We start from the raw sequence: 22064 nt of genomic DNA, 5'->3' as shown, positions 1-22064 counted from the left end.
TGATATGCCAAGTCATCTGAGAAAGCGGGAAATTAACTTTAGACTTTTTAATTGTGTTTTATTCTTTGTTTATGGTTGTTTGTTACTTAAAGACCCCCGGTGGGTCCATCTTTAAGCTGAAAGTCTCTGAAGCACGGGAGCAGTAATGAAACAGGTCCTGTTGTGTGAGTGGCCTGTCTCTGTGGGACTTTCTTAAGGTGACCTTCCACAGATTAAAAACGCCATTTAATGTCTCTCCATCAAATGCTATATTTGGCTCAAACATTAAAGACTCCTTCACCTATAAGAACCCAGGAAGCAATGGAAACCCACTTCCACTCAGCCTGAAACGCAACTTTTTAATTATACTTTGATTTTCTTTTAATCTAGTCATTCTGTTTTCCTTCTCCACATCTGTACATAGCACATTTATCAAAGCCTGGAAAAGCCACCCTCCCTCTGTTCTTTTATTTATATTACAATTGTGGATGTTCTCAGTAATCTTATCCAATGTTTAAAATAATGGGGTCAAAGCATGAACAAGGAAACACATGAACTAAAAGTTCAGAAATGCTCAGACAGCGTTTTTCTACTTTTGGCTGTGTATGATGTCACAGAGAAAAGATATGGAAAAGATATATATAAATCTTATAAAGTTTGTATCTGTCTTGTGTGAAACTTGTATGAAAAGCATACAAGAGTGAAAACGGATATAAGATCCCTTGAAGAATCATATAAATGAAACTTGTATGTTTTGGATACTTACTAAAACAATATATGAAAGTAATGAGAAAGTGGCCACTTTCATGAGTAAATCATGTAAGCCTTATATGATTCACTATATGAAGCAAATCTCATGCAAGTCTTTTATAAGTTTTTTCTATTTCTTTTGCATATGGGTGGTCATCTTAGTCGCACGTGGAAGATGGAATTAAAACTAAATGTTTGGGGCAGAGGGGTAACTGATGGAGCTGTGCCCAGACCTACTATAAGACAGTCATAGAGGGTCTATTTTGAACTGTGGATCATGCAAAGCTTGTCTGGATAAGTCCAATAATGAGAAATCTGGAGTTAAGAAGCAGACGTCCTCTTTGAGTTTAGCAGTACGAAACAGTAAATGGCCAAAAAATAAAATAGTGATTCAGCCAGAGGTGCATTTAACAAAAAACAGTAATATACAACAGACACTATATACAGTGCTGTTGGTTTAACATGTAAATTTGGCCAAATCACACACACACAATGCTGAAGCCTTTTTGTGTTGCTTGTGATACATCCAGCATCCACATAGCCAGACAAAATCTTGTTTGAACACAAATGTGGTGCTTTTAGACTCTAATAAAATTCTAACTGAATGAAGCTGAGCTGAAACAAAACATTGCAATCACATATAAGTCACACACTAGGAAAAACCAGGAAAACCAACTTTAAAGAGACACACACTCTAACTGTATTATCTCATGGAAAAGGCATACAGTTATGCACTCGGATATATGGGCTAATCAATATACACAGCTGGAAATGAAAGCACACTGGGAAAGGCAATCTGTTGAAAATCAGTAACATAACAATTAAACTACATTATAAATACTCTTGACTTCGCCCACTTATCTTTTCTTCACTTGAATATCATCATGATGAAGGATTACTAGTACTTTAACACATTATGTGTCAGCACTTGTTCAGAGGCTGTGGTTGCTTCAGATATTTCTTTGTGGTGAGGTTGCTTCAGACCCAGGGGGAGCGATGGAATTCATTTTTAAGCATATTATTGTTTATAATTGAAATAAAGTAAGTAAGTAAATTTTGTTTTTATAGCACCGTTCCAGATAAAAATGACAAGTGCTTCACAGAAGCTAAAAAAAACAACAACACAAAATAACAGTTTTTAACTGAAGGTGAAGATTTATTACGAGTTTACAGATTAGATGTTTGACTGTCTCCTCTCCACAGTGTCTGAACTGATTTCCAGAGGACCTTTAATTAAAAACAAAATCAACCGTGACATCATCCGAAAAATTAATAAAAGTTGAAATCACCAAACGCCGCGGAAGTCTGTGTTTTTCACTAGAGCTGTATTGTGTGAGTGCGTGTAGAGTTCAGCTGAGACATCCACTATACTAAAAAATCCCTTGCCCTTTTCCTGACAACATTTCCACAGCCGTGGACCTCCAGTTTGCTCATCCCCCTTAAACTCCACCTCCATCTTCGTATTGGCTCTCCATGTCTGTTGCGTTCCCTTCTTCGCGCTGCTGTTGGATAATGCCTCTGTCCGTCCGTCTAACTGACACGAGTGGAGCTTTAGTCTCCTCCCAGCGGCAGCAGACGATATTTGAGTGGAGACCAGTGGATTGTTGTACATAGAGCAGATTCAGTGTCGTCAATGGGAAGCACGCGAGACGGTGGCAAAGCTAGTTACGGTCTAGATTGAAATCCACAGCTGCACCATGCTCTCCAGGTCTCTCCCGTGTCTGTGGATTACGTTTTGCCTTCATTTATGCTTTTATGTAGACAGCGGTGAAGCACAGAATGCGAAGGAAGGTAAGTTCCTAAAGTTTTCCTCTCTTCCACCCCACTGCAGTTGGAGACGACATTAACATAAATATGTCAAAAATCAGCACATCGCGTCCTGACATTGAAAGAAAAATATCTCTTTTTGCTTTTAGTTACTCGGAATTTTAATGTCAGGTGATAACTGAGCAGGCATAACAGAATTGTCTGCTACCAGGCTTTGGTGTAAGCGGTCTCTTGGTGTTTTTACGCACGGCAACTAAACGCTGTAGAATAGGCGCAGAGGCTCTGGTTTTTTTTGTTTTTTTTTTTTGTTCCAGCATCAGTGGGTAATCGGTACAAATAACCTGCTTGTTATAGATTAACGGTCTGTCAGGCGTAAGTGGGTTTATATCTCAGCAGCAGTCTCGCCTCGCTGGAAGTGAGTAAGCCTTCTATCAGGACGCAGTTTCGGAGCGTTATTTCCTCCAAAGTGTCCTCGGCTTTTGACAGTCGTGTCTGTTCTTGTTTCCTGGAAGGAAAATCCAGTGGAACGATGCGGAGACATGATCTGCCTTAGACTTTCAAGTCGTCTAGAGTCAAGGCAATCGAAGACTAAAATGGAAGGGAATTCAGATACACGATAACAGCTAATAATTGGCGCCTTCATTTAGCCAGAATTGAGTTAAATGACATTTTACGATCGTGTTGGTAAAAGCATAAAGTCAGCCGCAGGAACTGGTGTTCATAGCGGAAAGTACAGTGTAATAACCGTAGATGCTGGAATGGTGTGAGGAATTGTAAATCACAGGTGAATGCGGGATTTCGTAGACCTCCATCAGACGTGATTTATTTTTTTAAATATGCAAAAAATAAACAAATAAGTAAATATTCATTTTATTGATTGACTTTTCCCCCGGCGGTGCACCGTGGCCGCTTCCCTTCCCCGTCGTGATGTAAATGTCTGCTAGTATTAAATACAATTGAAACAACTTCCTCCATTTTTCGGGAAGCCGCCGCGGTGCCGCTCTGCGCTCTCGCACGTGTCCCCACTGCCCTCTTCGTCGCCGCCGTCCTTTAAAATTGCGGAGACGCCGCATGTCACACATTGTTTCGCTGTAGTTTTGTGGCCGTCTGGAGCTCAAAATAGCCTTCATCTTTTTGCACTTGTAAGTCCAGGGTAATAAGAGCTACTTTCTTCGTAAGGCAACAACTTTCATGCTAAAATTACTTTTAATTTTAAAAAGGAAAATATATAAATTAGATACAAATGCTTGTTTTTTTTGTAGTGATTCCTATTACATATGTTTCGTTAGTGTTTTTCATAGTGAGCTAGAAAGTTCCAAGCATGAGGACCTGTCTGCTGCAGTGTATACCTTCCTTTCTGCGTTTCTATTTTGCTGCTGGCAGAAATTAGGTCGCGGGTTTGTGCTGTATAGACGTGTGGCCTATCAGTAATTCCAAGGCCCGATGCCCTGGTGAGATTTAACCACCTGCTTCTTGGTTTCCTGTCACTAGTGATTCTACTGGACTCCAAGGCACAGCAGACAGAACTGGAGTGGATCTCCTATCCTCCCAATGGGGTAAGTCTGCAGAACCGCATCGAGTGCATGCGGATGTGCTCCATATATCTGGATTTTTTCCCCTGCTATCTGTGATGTCTCACATATGTGATAGGAATAATAATATGTATGTGCTATAGTCCTCTGCTCAAGAGAGGTCTGTCCTGAGGAAAGATGGAGCATGCAAGAGGCTGTTTTCTGCAGCTAAACTCTGCCGGCTTTTGGCATTCAGAGCACAAAGGCCTCAAGCAAACCACTTCTAACTTGCTGATTAAAGTGTGTGTGTGGGGGGGGAGACTTTTTAAATAAATAATGTGAGCACCAGCAGATAAACTGAGCACCATCATTCTTTAAAGATGTGCTTGTGCGATAAACGGATAATCTACCTTCTCTGCAGTTTTTTGTATATAAAGCTGTCTGAAATGACTATATTTCATAAACCTTTGTCGTATTCGTTACAGTGTAATCACCTGCAGTTTAAGTTTCTTCATTAGACACCTATCTCTGTTATTGCTTTCACATTCAAGTTTGTTTCTGTGTGGATGCATTCATGTACAAATCTGTGTTGTGTTCTTTCAGTGGGAAGAGATAAGCGGCTTGGATGAGAACTATACACCCATCCGAACATACCAGGTTTGCCAAGTCATGGAACCCAATCAGAATAACTGGCTTCGGACTAACTGGATAGAGAAGGGCGATGCCCAGAGAATTTTTGTGGAGCTGAAATTCACCTTGAGGGATTGTAACAGCCTACCTGGTGTGGTGGGCACTTGCAAGGAGACATTCAACTTGTATTACCAGGAAACAGATTCAGAGGTAGGACGAAGCTTACGGGAGAACCAGTACGTGAAAATAGACACAATTGCAGCAGATGAAAGCTTCACTCAGGGTGACCTAGGTGAGAGGAAGATGAAGCTGAACACCGAAGTGCGCATAATTGGCCCCCTGTCCAGGCGGGGCTTCTACCTGGCCTTCCAGGATGTAGGAGCGTGCATCGCCCTGGTCTCTGTCAAAGTTTATTACAAGAAGTGTTGGTCTATCATCGAGAACCTGGCCACGTTCCCAGACACCGTGACGGGATCAGAGTTCTCCTCACTGGTGGAGGTCGAGGGTATGTGCGTGAGCGATGCCGAGGAGGAAGCCGATAACTCTCCTAAGATGCACTGCAGTGCTGAGGGGGAATGGCTAGTGCCCATTGGGAAATGTATATGCAAAGCTGGATTTCATCAGAAGGGAGACGCATGTGAACGTGAGTCACTTTCACTCATTTATTGATTTATTTTTTATGTAATTTTTGGGAGAAATTCTCAGACTTTTTTTTATTTAACAACATTTTATAAATAATTCAGTTCATTTTATAAATGAAAAAAATAAGGAAAAAAGGTAATGAACTTAATAGTATTTGTGATTAGATTATGCAAAACAGGTGAATGACAATTTAGGCACCAGTGGACGTATAGTTGTGTGTGATAGTAGGATTACATGAGCTGGTTTGACAGGAATAAACTTGCATAAAGTCTAATAATTTGATTTTGTATTAAGCGATTATGAGGGTTTTAATTTATTGACATGACTCTGTTGACACTGGGATTAAATAATATCTTGAGTTTAGCTCCGCAGTTCCCAATACTTCTCTCTGTGTTACTGGCTGGAAGCCAAGACAATCACTAGCAGAATATACAGGTCTAGAGGAAGTCCATCCAGTCACTCAGTATTCTCTGTGACCCGGCCAAATGACCCAGACAGAGTGAGAAAACAAATTGCCGCTGTCCTGTGGCATTTCGGCCTCGGGATATTTATGAAGGGAGGCTGGTTTTTGGATTGTTGTGGTGCCGAGTGTTCTACTACAATTACCGATAATGTGCTTTCTGTCACTCTGAACTCCCAGAGGATTACTTCCAGTAGACACCTGACTTGAGCGATAGAAATCACTGCAGATTAAAAGAAGGGCGACTTAGGTACTTGGGTCACGGAACCTAAGCAGCGCCCCTTATTAGCCAAACTTTTTCTTTTTTGCAAAGCGAGCAACCTCAATCTAAGCAGCTTATAAGGAGCAGCAGCCAGTAATAATTGAACGGAATGCGTCTAAGAACAAATTAGTCTCCCTGGCAGACAAGCTTTTATGCCATGCTGTCATCCATTAGGGACCCCTCTGAGGGAGGTGTGCTAATGAAATATATTAGACCATGTAATTTAGAGCAACACAGCCTGCCTCAAGTTGTGCTAATGTTAGGAGGCTATCGCTTATCCGACCCCACAAAACCCCTTCTTATTGTTCTTTTGTTCTTATACGCACACATAAGATCCGATTGTGCACTCAGGTTGAAAGAAAGCACACAATTTATTTCCATGGGGAGTGTGGTGCAGCAGAACAACCAACTGCTCCGGTTTGTCAGAGTCATTTTAACTACCTTTTATTACATCTTGGTACAGAGTCCTCACAACAAAAGATGGTTGCATGTCTCTATTAATTAATCTGTTAAAGTGTCAACTACAACAAATAACCTGCAGATGTGGGCAACAGCACAATGAGTCTATCCTTTAGTCGTTAAAAACCCGAGGGATGGAGGCACCTTAATGCGTGTGCCGATCAAGATTCCAGTCTTGACACTGCACCTTTATGAGCTTTATCTCTACTGAGGCATGAGATGCTTTTGTATTAAGGGGTAGTTAATCTAAATAAAATGAGAATCACAGTGCACCATCAGCACTTCTTCCAGTTGCTCCACTGACATCAAATTGTCCATTCAGTAGTTTCCACATAGAACAATCTAAAAGCTATTCAAAGTATTTCTATCAGCTGAACAGCAGAGCAATAAGTCCAAGTATCTGTGACCGTAGGAAGAATAAGTGAGATCCTTGAACCAGTTTGTCTTAGTGCCGTAAAAGTAGCCTACTTTATCTTGTGACTTTATCTTTTTCTGTTGATATGTTAACTCCTGGGCTTTTAATGTGAAGAGTTACAATGAAGCATTGCCAACATATGTCTGTTTATACATTTGGTACATTGGAAAAATGTATTATACAGAGGGGCAAAGCACAGGGAAGTTTAGTATTTTCTGTGTTGTACTACTAATAGGTTCAGTTTTTGCTTTCCCAACTCCTGACAGAGCAAACATCTGAGTGCTCGTTCATTTTAGTGGTTTGGAAAGTTTTAATGATTTTTGCAAATCTAAATGATTCTGCAGTTTAGTGAAATACACTTTGCCTGTCAAGGTCAACCAGTCCTAATCCCGAACCCTGTGATCTCTGAAGATCTTTCTAGTTATTGTTTTTGGCTGAGATAAAGCCCTATTTGTGAAAAGGATACATGTTTGAAATAATGTTATCCTTCAATTAAAGTCTCATACATGTATTTTGGCTTTCCTTTTATTCTGCTATAATCTTTTCATTTGGGTATGTTAGATAGGGACAGATTGCATAAAAAGTGACTGACACTACACCTAACCGTTAATGGGTTGTTGACATTCTAGTTGTTCCTAACAGGTTAAAGCCACTTAAGGATCTAGCCAGGATTACAGTGGTCTTGTAAACACGTGAAAATAATTTCCATTACATTCAATCTTTGCTGAGCATGTGTTGCCTTGAATAATGACAACCAAAAGGTGACTTTGGTTTGTAGTTATCTGACAAGCACTTATTGTAAAGAAAACTGACTCCTTAACACACTTCTTAACTGGCCTGTTTTAGAATGAGCAACTGTGCTATGATTATAAAGCGGGCACTGGGAGGGTGGGGGTGGAGTAATCGAGTTGAGCTGTCACTCATGTAATTTGAGGAGCCTCTGTGTGGATGCAAAGGCCTTCTCCAAAAGTTGTTGTGATCCACTCATTCATCATCTCTGCCCCCACCCCCATCCCACCCTCACCCACACACATACACACACAAAATCCCCCCCCCCTCGGTCCGTTGTTAACTCTTTTGTGGCAATCTGCGCCGTGTTCGTTCAGTGATCTCAGCGTAATGGCTGTTGAAAAAGGCCAGTTGAAGTGTCCCCGCAGCCTGCGAAGGCTTCATTTTGCAAAGAAGTGCGTGTTGGGAAAAAAGCGCCCATTCATCTGCTGGTTCTGTTTAGCGCTGGCCACTGGTGGCAATGGAGCCACTGAGTCGTTTAAACAGAAAGAGGGCTCTTGTGGGAGGACACTGGTGTCTTTGTTTCACTCAATCCCGGGAATGTATGTTGTCCAATTTTGACACATCGCATCATTGTGGTACTAAGTAACCAGTGCCTGAGAAATGATTAACTGTTGACCCTGTCCCAGAAAAGGGAGACTGCTGTCTGGTGGAAAACAGATAAAACGGGCCATATCTCACTGCTATCGGTGCATGCTAACTAGAGAACTAATGAGAGGATACAGCATCCTGTAAATGCTGGCACCATCCATCTTGACTGTCAGGGAGTTAGACAGAAGTTAGTAGGAGACTGATTGATGATTAAACCCCCTGAGGGAAAGGGCTGGGATCTGACCGCGACAGCTTACGTGTATGGAAGCCACCAGGCAGCCAGGTCTAGCTCCAGGCTTGAAGAAAAGGCTGTATTTAGCATTTCAAATGAGGCCAAGAAGTCAGGAGGTCCTCATACATCTTGATGCTCCCTTGATTGATAAGGTGTGAATTTAATACACCAAATGGCTGTCTTTTGCCACTGCTCCGGAGCTTAATTATGCAAATGATAGGTATGTGTCGAATATCACAAGAGACCCAAATGGACCCAAATCACTCAAGATTGAAATAAATTGGTGATGGATGGGATTGCATGCTGTCACTGCCAGTGCCTGTTTCCTGTGAATAGTAGCATTCTTTCTCAGCCTCTGGCTTTTTCCTACTTGTTGTTTTGGCCTGGCAGGTAGCAGTCTGAGATAAGATGTATTATTTTCTGCTCACAATGTTTCCACCAATCCTGTTGGCACTACCTTAAAAGTGATCACTTAGGGAAGGACCCCGAGACAAAAACAAAAGCATTCAGCGCTGTGCCCAATAATAACGTAATAATTAAAGTCATTTATCAAGTAAAAAGCTAGACATCGATAGAATAGCTGATTTCATATAATCGCAGGTGGAGCCATTTCTGAACTTTTGATTGAAAAAGAAATTTTTTTTTTTTAATGCAAGGTAATTTTGAAAAATGATCTAATAATTAAATTAGACCATGTCTGGAGGTGTTGTGCTTCTTACTTTAACCAAATTTATTTATTTATTTTTTTGCATGAACACTCTACTCCTCATTTCTATTTTCTAGCATTTTGAGGCTCTTCAGTATTACCTCCAAACTCTGCTTCTCTGTGCTTTATATAGGTGGAGAAAATTATACAAATAGGAATTGCAGGTTCCGTAGAAAAGAAAACAGTGCTTTAGGTCAATAAAAAGGGCAATATTGTGCTACATTTCAGCTAAAGTTACACTGCTGAAAACAGATGTAGAATTTACTTCCTGACAATTCCTATCCAGATGTTCTGCTTTAATTCCTGCTCATTAGTAGAGACTAAACCACAGTTAAGGCATGAGTAAGGAAGCTATGTTTGAAAATCGTGATTTGCCAAGCTGGAATAAATGGTACTTGTATAACGTTCATATCCAGAGCCTCATTTTTAAATATCCACTACAGCATGAGAAGTGAGAGCCTGGGTTAGTAAATATTAGTTTGAACATTAATATTCCGATTACTTAACTTATTCACACATCCTGAAAACTGAGTGCATGCATTAGACTCTTTGAGCAGCATTAAAAACAAGTTTCATGAAGATATTTAAGCTTTATACAGGGAGTGCAGAATTATTAGGCAAGTTGTATTTTTGAGGAATAATTTTATTATTGAACAACAACCATGTTCTCAATGAACCTAAAAAACTCATTAATATCAAAGCTGAATGTTTTTGGAAGTAGTTTTTAGTTTGTTTTTAGTTTTAGTTTGATCTGTTCACCATCAACATTGCGTGCAGCAGCAACCACAGCCTCCCAGACACTGTTCAGAGAGGTGTACTGTTTTCCCTCCTTGTAAATCTCACATTTGATGATGGACCACAGGTTCTCAATGGGGTTCAGATCAGGTGAACAAGGTGGCCATTTCATTAGTTTTTCTTCTTTTATACCCTTTCTTGCCAGCCACGCTGTGGAGTACTTGGACGCGTGTGATGGAGCATTGTCCTGCATGAAAATCATGTTTTTCTTGAAGGATGCAGACTTCTTCCTGTACCACTGCTTGAAGAAGGTGTCTTCCAGAAACTGGCAGTAGGACTGGGAGTTGAGCTTGACTCCATCCTCAACCCGAAAAGGCCCCACAAGCTCATCTTTGATGATACCAGCCCAAACCAGTACTCCACCTCCACCTTGCTGGCGTCTGAGTCGGACTGGAGCTCTCTGCCCTTTACCAATCCAGCCACGGGCCCATCCATCTGGCCCATCAAGACTCACTCTCATTTCATCAGTCCATAAAACCTTAGAAAAATCAGTCTTGAGATATTTCTTGGCCCAGTCTTGACGTTTCAGCTTGTGTGTCTTGTTCAGTGGTGGTCGTCTTTCAGCCTTTCTTACCTTGGCCATGTCTCTGAGTATTGCACACCTTGTGCTTTTGGGCACTCCAGTGATGTTGCAGCTCTGAAATATGGCCAAACTGGTGGCAAGTGGCATCTTGGCAGCTGCACGCTTGACTTTTCTCAGTTCATGGACAGTTATTTTGCGCCTTGGTTTTTCCACACGCTTCTTGCGACCCTGTTGACTATTTTGAATGAAACGCTTGATTGTTCTATGATCACGCTTCAGAAGCTTTGCAATTTTGAGACTGCTGCATCCCTCTGCAAGATATCTCACTATTTTTGACTTTTCTGGGCCTGTCAAGTCCTTCTTTTGACCCATTTTGCCAAAGGAAAGGACGTTGCCTAATAATTTGCACACCTGATATAGGGTGTTGATGTCATTAGACCACACCCCTTCTCATTACAGAGATGCACATCACCTAATATGCTTAATTGGTAGTAGGCTTTGGAGCCTATACAGCTTGGAGTAGGACAACATGCATGAAGAGGATGATGTGGACAAAATACTCATTTGCCTAATAATTCTGCACTCCCTGTAGATGCCCTGGGCAGTTTTTGTTTCGTTTCCATTCTTCTCAGCTCAGGTTCATGCCATTTTCACGGCTTGTCTTAGCTAGACATGCCATACATTTTTAGCCTAATTTAGTCTCTGTAGACACAGGACCAGATGGAATGCCAGTTGTACTCTACCACAGAAATTCAGACATTTTTCATGAATTGCTCATCTTAGAACATGTAAAGGTTATCAACACTTGGCAGGCAAACAACTGTGGGAAAGTGATAGATTGACACAAGAACAAGGAATTAATTAATTAATTAATTAGATCACATTGTTTCATTTAAAATGGATGCAGCTGGATCCCTTTTGATACTTCTTTTTTGTATTTACCTCTAGCTTTGATGCAGACAAGATGGATTTCTAGTTTTACTGGCTCACCATTCTGAATGGAAGACATGTGTGATTATAAGTGCAAATTGGACCAACTGGCTATTTCATGTCAGCATGGGAGAAAAAAAAATCTGACCTGCCAGTTCAAATTTGAGACCCTGCGTTGCACTGCATGAATAGAATCCAAGTAAACATTCCTCATTCTCACACAAACAAAAGCATATGGTCAGTTAAAGACTTTGTAACCACCAGAAAGGGAACGCTTTGTGATTTTGCGACAGATAGCGTTATTTCCAAGGTGACACTGGGGTCCACATTTGGCCATGCGTGAGGTCAGGGAATATTAACTTCATTTACACATGGCTGCAGACCAGCACAGCACCACAATGGAGGCCTGCCTGTTGTGTTTAGTAACGTGAGCACCCAGGCTGACAGGATCCTGTCAAGAAGAAGATGGATGTTTGCACAGTTGACCTCTGCTCACCAGCAGAGTCACCTCTCTGGCTTCCCTCCCCCCTGCATGGCAAAAGAGCCCCCCTCGCAGTGCAGCGGCCTTCATCTTTTCTCGCTCTTCCATGCTGTTGTCCTGCTTATCTACCCAAACTGTGGCACAGATGTCTTTTTTTTGTAATTGCTTGGTGCTGACTGCTAGAGAGGGATGTGGTCAGACAGGAGAAGTCCATGTCAGAAGACATTGTCTTTGTTGTTCTCTGTTGTGTCCCCGTGGCATGAGGGTGAAAGTGATATGTGACGAGGCCTGGGGTCTTGCCATCTTAAGAGGCAGCAGGGAGGGTAGTGTTATCAGTGGGGCTGCTCCTCTGGGAGGCTTCAGACCACTGGCTCTTTGGTTCAGTCTCCCTTTAAGAGGAAAATCAATAACTTATTACATAACTTCTCACTTTTCCCCCCACTTACACCCAGAGGAAGAAGAACTTAAGATGTGCTGAGGATGGCTCTGTTTCAGGAAATTCAGCTGTTTCTTTTGGATCGTTGTCTGAAAATAAACCATTCTCTGTGAAACAGGAGTTGACATGTTTAGGAATGCAACTGCTAATTATGTTCATTATTAAATTATCTGATAATTACTCAGATTACCTGATTAATTGTGCGGTTTACAAAAAGAGTCAGAAAATAGTCGTGATTCATTTTCCAACTGTTGATACAAAAGTGAACCAGCCCTGTAGGAGCAGATCTGTACAAGCACTCATCTGAGGCCAAGCTACTCCCTTTGTTTCAAGGGAACGCTTTGGCCACAGACTAGTGTTTCATTCCTTTCTGTCATAGCTCTGGAATTGGAGAGGGGTGGGTGGGGGCAGGTTAGAACGGTAGATAATGCTCAGTTGCTGACTGGGGACATTTTCAGGGCTGATTTCGCTTGGGCTCCTGGGGGGCTTTCGATCGGTCAGACCTCTGGACCCCATGTATTCATCCTGAGAATGCAAAGTCTTGGTCTCATCTGCAGTGTCTTTTAGCAAGGCTCCTTTTTTAGAGGTGGTCGCCTCCTTCGTAAAGGTAGCCTGCACGGCTGGGCTTAAGGACCCACTCTCTTGTTTCCATGTGAGTTAAATGAACTAAACAAAAGACGATTAGGCAGGGACATTTTCCATGTCACTGAGAATCCATTTCAAAAGCTCACTCCGCATGATAACTTAAAGAAGCAGAGGCCTCTTAGGAGGTCTGTGTGCAGACTCACGATGCAGGCCAGGCAGTTTGAGAGACCATTCACTGATGTAATGCGTTTAATCTTCAAATACTTTTTTTTCTACCAAGACCACGAAATAAATTAGCAGTTGCAATGAAGGAGAAAACAGGTGATTGAGTTTGTTGTTTGCCATTTGTATAGCTGTCGGTGAGGGCTCTGATGAAGTCAATTCCTCTGTGAGGTTCAGCTTAGAGTTAATCTGAAAATGTAATTCTATGTTTCCTTTTCACCAAGACAAAACCAACTACATGCTTTCTATTTTGGGGATAAAAAATAGACGTGCCCTGTCCTATAATATGACAACAAATGAATGTTATTTCTCGTGCTCAGCTGCTCAAAGGGGGAATTTTACTGAGAGTGATCTAAAACAAATATTAATGAGTTTAAACTTTGTAAAAGCATTCCTTTAATTGCCACTGTAGAAGAATTGGCTTAGATGTCTCCTGCACTTTTTAACTTTGATTTTTGTGACTTAATCAGCATCTGGCTTTGATCTTTGATGTGAACAACCAAAGCAGGCACTTTCTTCAGGTTTTCTCTGCTTTTGGAGGGCAAAGCTGCATGCCCTCCAACACAGCGTACGGCAGAGCTAATCTTCTTTTTGTTTCTCGTGGAAAGCTACTTATCTCCCACTAAGCACAGGTACCTCCGATGAATGGGCTGGTTGTGCAGATGTGTTGAGAGCAGCAGCAGCCAGACATAATCATTCCAAGTATGTTGGGGTTGGAAGGGTTGGTGGGGGAGAACCATCATAACATGACATCATATTCTTTAACCATTTTGTATGTGTTTTTATGCGGCTCCTATTCATTCTTTTTTGGCTCCGATTGTTGAATGCCCTTGCTTCCCTGCTTCTTCCAAAGCCTTTGGGAGGTGTCACTGTTCAAAATGAGCTTGTTTGAAAAGGGTTTGACATTGAAACTCTATCTCTGCCCCATGAAGAGATTTTTTATTTTTTTTTACAAAAGACTTTGTTCTCATCCTTTTCTGTGTATTTCTGCCACTGTTTCCCCAGGCTGGGCAACTGCCTTGCCTCTCATAGGTGTGAGATTAACATGTCTGTGGGCAAAACCCAGCTGCTGAGCGTCTCTTTTTAACTTATAAATCACTGAGGTGTAGAGTGGTGCACTGGACTCAGAGGAAAGAAGAAAAAATTCAAGAAATGCTTGCTGCTCTGCTTGTTATTCCTGTGATCACACTCAAAACCAAAATCATGTTTGAACTGGGAAAAATACAATAAAATTACAGACCAAAAAAAATTGACAGTGTTTTATTAGAGGACTTTGGATACCTCATACCTAATAAATAACGTATGTCATCCTTGAAGGTGCACTCGATTTTTCCAAAATCTTTGCAGCTAAAAAAATCCACACATCACCTCTGCGATGAGATCAATTGAACTGTCCTTTAGCTTTTAAAGTAGACGAAATATACTCGGCTTGGATTTTTCCAGGTCTGCATGTCTGCGTAGCTCTCAGATTACTCTAAAGATATACTGCCTCTTACATTGCGGCGGAAAACACCACAGGCTTTAGTCCATAAAAGAGATGCAGCCATAGTTCAGCATGCATAAAGCGCCTGATGAAAAACAGAGCCTGATGAATTCCACGTCGAGGCCTACTATTTATTGAGGCAAGGAACATAAGTCACATCTAATCACAACAATGCACGTAGACCCTGAGCTATATCAATGCATAAGAAATAAGCTCAGAGAAGGACGTCATCGGCCCGCTCGGTTTTCCGAACATGTCATCATCCTAATTGCATGCCTCGAAAGTAAAACTTAAAAACGTGTAGTTGGATTTGGGTTTTTAAATAGCATTTTATGGTTCCCTGAATATGCAGCTGAAATAGCTGACAGACCATGTTTCTGACAGTATTAATGTTAGCAACAGTAGTGCAGCGTAACAGAAGCGATCGAGAGAGAGAGAGAAGAAGAATTTGTTTTATAGGTGGCTCTTGGCATCGCACCACCCAAAATATGGCAGTAGGACAAGGTTAGTCAGGGGATTCAGTGCCGGAAAAATGTCTTTTACTTAAAATTTTTTATTACATTACTTGTAGAGTTGGTAGTTTTTCATCAGCAAATATATTGTGTTTAGGGAACATTTAACATGTAAGCATGGGTAGATTAAACTGCCATGGAGAAAAAAATGAGCAGTCAGTCCTATATTAAAGCCAGTTCCTCACACTATCTGGGAAAACTGTCTGGTGTTTCTGTCCTTAAATATTTTAGCACACCCATTTAGGAGTACAAATCTTATATCCACAACTCTTATGAAATAAGGGCCTTGAAAACAGATTTCAAGCCATATCCTTAAGAAAGAAGGTGTGAACAGACCACCTATTTAGGGTTAGGGTTAGGTTTACAATTATCCCCCAAACTCTGTAATCAGCTGCAGAATATAAATCAAACTTCCAGCAATACACAGCCTTGTGTGCCAACTGACAGTGAATGTCAGAATCATGCAGACAATGGAAAAGATACTCGGAGGAAACAGAGTCATAAACCAGAGGCGAAAGGCGCCACATATGGTACCATACCGTGCCTGTGTTTAGAGTCAATATTTATAAAGACATTTCCCTATCGCTGTGGCTTCGGCCACAGAAAACAGTGGGTTTTTTTTTTTTAAATAAGAAAATAAACAGTTTCCCTTATCACACTTGACCCGTTCCACCTGGCATTCATCAGTGGCTGTGCATGTTGGTCCTGTCGGCTGCTTTCCTCCCTCTGGGTCTTTTATCACTCTAATGGGGTGCTATCTCCAGGCTGCTCTCTCCGGGTCTCTGCAGCCCAGCTCGGCTCACTTCAGCATACATTCTTTCCACATCCATCCTGACACACGGGCGGATTTAACACATAATCAGGCCGGACGGGAGGGCAGTCGAAGAAGAAAGGGGGAAGGCCTGGCCCTGACAGGACTCATCATGCGAAGACTGTGGAGACAGAAAGGCCCGCACTAGTCATTCTCACTTTGGCTCTGGCAGTGTGCAAAAAACAGACAGAGTCTCCCACATTCCCACACTCCAGCTCACTTTTAGACCTGTCTGCAGGAATATTGAGACAGATGGGGGGGAAACTCAATATCCCAGCTGCCCTGTTTGGACCAAGTTGTCCCCTCTTTGCTCAGTAGGAACAAGGATTGTAACCTTAATTGGATTTGTGGGTTGTAAGCAAGTAAGAAGATCAGGTTCCAATTCTTTTAAGACAGACTATCATTGGCAGATTTTTCTAATACTGGCGGAAATATAAGATATTTTTGAAAGCAATCAAATATCACATATTATTGCATGGTATACATACCTTATATGTAAAGATCCCATCTATTCACATTGATCTGCTTTGTCACACGAATCTGTATAATTATCATTTTTGCTCTATCCATATCCACACTAGTTGTCATCAATACCTTTACAGTAAGTCCTAAATACTATATATGCATGGATCAGAAACAAAATATGACATTTATAGCTCATTTATCTGGGCAAACACACAGAGCCACCTACCTCATTCCTTAGAAGGACATACAGCACTAAAGATCTGGCTCTGTCTAGGCCTGTCATGGTGTCTGGTCCAGTTTAAGGGCACACCCAAACCATCATATGCAACAGTGTTTGAACTCTTGCACCACACTCTGCCTCTGTGTCTTCTTGTATAAATCCTCATTTCAGATCTGTTTTGCTCAGAATATTTTTTGTGCATCAATAATTAAACAATCACATTGGTTTCTGTACTTCATCCTAAATGAAACTCTGAGTGCCTGCATAGTAACACAACATGTATATAATGCTGCACTTCCAAAGTTACCTCAAACAAAACTCTGTCAGAGTTTGACCAGCTGTTGATACTTTGCTCTTTTTAATTATTGATCTCAGAGACTCATTTCAGTTGGCACTTTACCAGTCAGCCAATGCAAACACAGCACAAAAAACAAACCCAGGAAAAGCACTAAAGGGCCGAATTTCAATTTCAGTTTGTCATCAAAGTCAGAAGATTAAGTGGAGAGAAAAATAACCATTTTCTATTTTGGCCAAAGAGGGATATGTCAGGCTGCCGAATAAGGAGCCACTACCACCCCCACACCCCCGTCTGTCACCCAGAGTGTCATGACACTGCTGAAGCCTGAGAAAAATTGGATGTAATTCAGGAATGTTAAGAAGCTCAACTTAAAGGGAAAAGGAATAAACTGAGAAATTGGAAAAATACAGAAATCTGTTCCCCTGTCTTCTCTTGTATATGTGTGTCTGAATAAGATAAGGAGACTTTAGTTTACTCTCTGGGCCAGTGTCTGCCCTGATAGAGACGCTAAAGTCACAAGAGTGTTTGATTATCTACACCCCACCTCTCCGAGGACCTTTCCTTTGTCATGCCCCTCTTCCTTGCTCTGTGTAAAATTGCTGACTGCAGCTTGCCCCCCCCCCCCAAATCACATCACTGAATGAAACTTCTTGACCACTGGATGGGAAATTACAGATGCTGGCTCTGTATACACCCGAGGAACCAACTGGAATGTAAGACTTTTCTCTCTCTCGCTCTTTCTTTGTGCTAAACCTCAGCCCAGTTCTCTAAGGACTAGCTAATTTCTTAGAGTCGTAAATAGGCTTGCTGTTGTGTCTGCTGCTCAGCTTCTTTAACGGGCCCTGTGTCAAGCTGGCACTCAGCCTTTATCTGCGCAAGAAGAAAATCAGACTTACATAAATGGGCCCTTCCCCAAAGAGTCTCTCTAAAACACTTCATCCCTACAAATGTAATTACACGACGGACTGCGAGTCGCCTTGTCAAAGTCACTGCAAGTTGTAAAGTGAACAGAGTCCAGAGTTTGTGCAGTGTTTTTACATGTTTGGGTGTCAGTGTTTGCCACTAAGGTGTCAGTCACATTGTCAGTTAAGAAAGCTACTTGGTGAACAGACTCAGTATAATTGCTTCACAGCTATATCCTTCCAAAGAAAGTGTTGCTGGAGGGTCAGTGGAGAAAGAATGTCTCACTCACTATCTTCCCAAATAAGAATGTCTCTCTTTGGCATCTGGTGCCAGGAAAAAGGGAACTTGCCAGCAATGAGTCACCATGCTGCTGCTGGGACAGGAAAGTTGGGATAGGATGGCTGTGTTTGTACTTGTCACTCATCTCGCTGCTAGTGATGGGAAGAGCTGCAGAACCACTTAGTTGCCCATGTCATACAGGCATTCGATTTTGAGGCCTCATTTGCTGCCTTGTTGCTTCTGTAAATGCTTATGGGTGCCAAACCTGATCAGGCACACTGGTAAACACACGGGTTGTCACTGAAAAGAAACAAAAGCAGAGAAACCGAACCAAGTCCCGAGCACAAAATGCAAGTTGAGGTTATTACAAAAAAGAAAAAAAATTGGGAATTATTTTTGTAGTTTGATCACATTTGACATACTTAAACCCTTTTACTGTTACTTTTTCATGTGGAGGATAGCGCTACAGAATTACTTGTTGAAGGCTGGTAAAAGCCCACATTAGGACCGTAGTGTCCACCTAAAATGTTAATGTCCTCTTCACATCCTGTAGTTGCTATTTTTAGAGTCTTGATTTGCTTCCTTGGTTAGGTAGTCCATTAGGTACGGGTAGAAATATACTCCCAACGAGTAAGGGAGAAGAGAAACTTTTTCTTGAGCATTAAGTCTCTATTTTCTAGTTTCTGTTAAGGTCAAGTTGGGCAATGCTGCATTGTACACAGTGCTACTAAAGGGAGGGGGTTATTGCAATGGACTTCAACATGAAGCAAAAAGAAATAAAAATTAAATCCAGAGAATTTAGAGATACATTGATGCATGATTTGGACATCTGTCGGTGTCTACATTATGACTTAAATTGTACCCGGGAAGTCCTTTTAACCCTATGCCATAGCCTTCCACATAACCTGACATGCACCTCTTGAAAAATGTAACCACTTGTCAGGTCGATGCTGCCCGCAATGACTTGAATGGCGTACAGTGTAGCTGCAGCATAGGGTTAAAAAGGTGTTTCCAGTTACGCCATAGATTTCCTCCAGAAGTCTAGATCTAGCTTAACAGGCAGTTTATGCTTGCTGTTGTCATCAGTGCAGTGTGGTGCAGTGTCCCTTGGTATTGTTTTGCCTTGTGATGCACCTCACAGTTTTTTGTAACCTGGCATACGCAGTGCAGATGGACTGGAGGCACAAGCGCTCAGGTCAGTCTCTATGGGAATTTCTATGATACAGTTGGAAAAGTGCCAGTGTGTTGACCATGGCATTTACTTAGAGGCCTTGATAAAACATTAATAAACCATTCAAAGAATATTAAGAAACAGACTTTTAAAACAAAACTTTCAGCTTTGATGGATTATAAACATGGGCTGACATTTTTATACGGTGGTTCAGGAAAATGTTTGGAGTGTATTGTGAGGCATTTTGCTGTGAGTTTTGGAAGAAACCCAAACAGGTTAAGTGGTTTGTAAGTTTATATAAAATCTCATAATGAGGTTAAATATAGTTAAATGTTTAGATGTAAGTATAGAGGGAACACATTATGATTTTTGCTCACATTTGAGCTCCTCTCACCTTTTTGTGCTTGTTTGCCTCTAACAGTTACAGCAGCTGAGTGAGACTGCTGCGCTCACAGACAGAGCTCTGCGCTTCACATGACTATATTTACGATAGCGCCTCTCTATGAAATCACACAGACTGAAGAGTCAGGGATTACTTTTACAATGGGCATTACGTATTACTCTGTCAGTATATAAATATATATGTCAGAAAATGTGTAAAAATACTGTTATAACCTCAGAACATGTTCAACTACCAACACCTTGAATTTGGGAACTAGAATCAGTAATAAATTCTAACTGATAAGAAACACTGTAACATTAACATGTGAGTCACGTTACAATAAACGAGTTATCCAGTGTTTAATTTTGAAAACTGTCCTCTTTGAAGGCCCGCATTGTTATTCTGTACTCTGGAGGGGAGGGAGGTGGCTGTGGGGGTCTCAGTCCAAGCTGGGTGTTTCCCCCTCTGCACACAGGCCACCCAGCAGTTGAGCTCTCAGAAACCAAAGGCAAACAGACACGCTGGCTTATCAGAATGTTAAAAATCCCAGCATGCTGAGCAAAGGCGCTGAGATCTAGCAGTTTTGAATCTGCTGTAGAAAGCATCATTATCAGCATTTATGGGGAGTGTTTACACTGAGGATCAGGTACTAGACACGGTTTATTCTGCTGTAAGTCAAGTGTTGTCATGAGAACAGTACATTAAAACAACATCAACAACAATGAAGAACTTACATATGAAGATTAAACACTTCCATTGATATGTTTTGCCTGGTCAGCATTAAAGGCCCACTGCTGACAGCCTTTTCATGGCTCTGTTTTCAATTACTGGCCAAAAAAGGTAAAGAAAAAAAGATTAAAGATAAAATCATGTTGTTTTTCATCTTGGGAAAACAACAAAAAAAACCCTTTGTTTCACAAAACTGTGGCACCTTGATAAATAGAGAATGACAGGGCTTTCATGTAGCTGAAATGGGGATACCCTGAGCCTTGGCCTCTTTTTCATGCTGCATTGGAAGTGTTAAAACCAGAAAACTCTGATTTATCTGTCTTCCTTATTACAAATCTGTCTCAAGAGACGTTGGCCAAAGGAAATTAAAAGAAAGAAAGAAAGAAAAAGCTAGCGGAACAGAATCAAGATTTGGAATAGGGGCAGCAAGCATGAAAATCATCGCTCATTTCCCCCCGTGGCTCATGAAAAATGCATTTTTAGTATAATTTGATAGTTTGTATGCAGAGCTGTATAGATTTCTTTCAGATTGTTTGTGAAGTCATGTGGCCCAGGTTGCAGTTTGTTCACCATGCTTTTGCTGCGTTTTGCACATGCACAGCCAGCCAGTGTGGATTAGCTGAGTTCCAGGCTAAAATTGCATTTCCCTGAATAGAGATTTGACTCTTTGCTAGTCCTTAAACATTTACTGTGTGTTTCTCACTGGGTTGGTATGAGTCACTATATCTGGTGGCATTACTTGGAACCAGAAAATCATTTTGTATGTGTGAATTAGTTAGGGTTAGGCGCATCATTCTTAATACCCCACAACACAAATAGCGATCAGTCATATCAGCAGCCTTCTTTGCTTACCTGCTCGGTCAGAGGTGAAGCACTGAAATGATCAATTTGCTCAAGCTTGATACAGTACATGTGCTTATCTGTCTACTGAAGAATATTTCCTCTTACAAATGTGAGCTGTTGTAAACAAGTGAAACCCCTTTGCTGACCTGTGGATTCATTGGAATAAAAATGGTCTTGTTATTTCCCTCTCAGGTAGGAGTTCATCTCTGGGCAAAAGCTTCAACTTGAGATTTGCAGTGCCGTTTCACAGCTAAGCCTGCTTGATGAAGCCCGAGGGGGCAGGCTCGCTCAAATTCTGGCTGCATCGAGATGTGAACGCAGTGGTTTGTTCTGTCATGCCCCCTCCATGATGGGAATTCAGCTATGAAGCTAAGACTCTTTGAGGCTCTGTTTGCACAGGACTAATATCACCTCGAGACATTCAGTGATTTGTAATGACTGCTGAGATCATCAGTGAATATGATCCTGTGTGAACCTGGCTCAGCTGGGACATAGCAAATCAAATTCTGAGAATTTCAGAGAGCTGTCGACTTTATGGTTGGGGATGGTGACAGGTTTTATCTCATACCTTGTCTTTAATGGATTATGTAGTAGTATGTTACTCAGGAGTTGTTTGCATTGTCAGACATATAATTGATTATGTTAACTCTCAGAGGCCTAAGTCCCCCTAACCTTAATATGTATATAGTGCTGTATAAAAAGTAGTATCTATCTATCTATCTATCTATCTATCTATCTATCTATCTATCTATCTATCTATCTATCTATCTATCTATCTATCTATCTATCTATCTATCTATCTA

At 41.3% G+C, this 22064-nt stretch overlaps 1 protein-coding gene across 4 annotated transcripts in view; it reads left to right on the top strand.

Moving 5' to 3' along the window:
- The first annotated feature begins 2333 nt into the window (after positions 1-2333).
- epha7 (eph receptor A7) overlaps positions 2334-22064 on the top strand; it is an 85965-nt gene continuing 66234 nt past the window's right edge. For all 4 annotated transcript variants that reach the window (XM_005745737.1, XM_013914007.1, XM_013914006.1 and 1 more), the window contains exons 1-3: positions 2334-2520; positions 3988-4052; positions 4611-5280. In XM_005745737.1, the coding sequence (XP_005745794.1) occupies positions 2427-2520; positions 3988-4052; positions 4611-5280 (829 nt within the window). In that variant the 5' untranslated portion in view covers positions 2334-2426. The remainder of the gene's footprint in view (positions 2521-3987; positions 4053-4610; positions 5281-22064) is intronic.

Source organism: Pundamilia nyererei, unplaced genomic scaffold (genome assembly GCF_000239375.1).
Source record: "Pundamilia nyererei isolate P.nyererei 1_Seehausen unplaced genomic scaffold, PunNye1.0 scaffold00165, whole genome shotgun sequence".
Classification (NCBI taxonomy): Eukaryota; Metazoa; Chordata; class Actinopteri; order Cichliformes; family Cichlidae; genus Pundamilia; species Pundamilia nyererei.
Note: the sequence above shows the minus strand (reverse complement) of the source record. Positions and strands in the feature narration are given on the sequence as shown.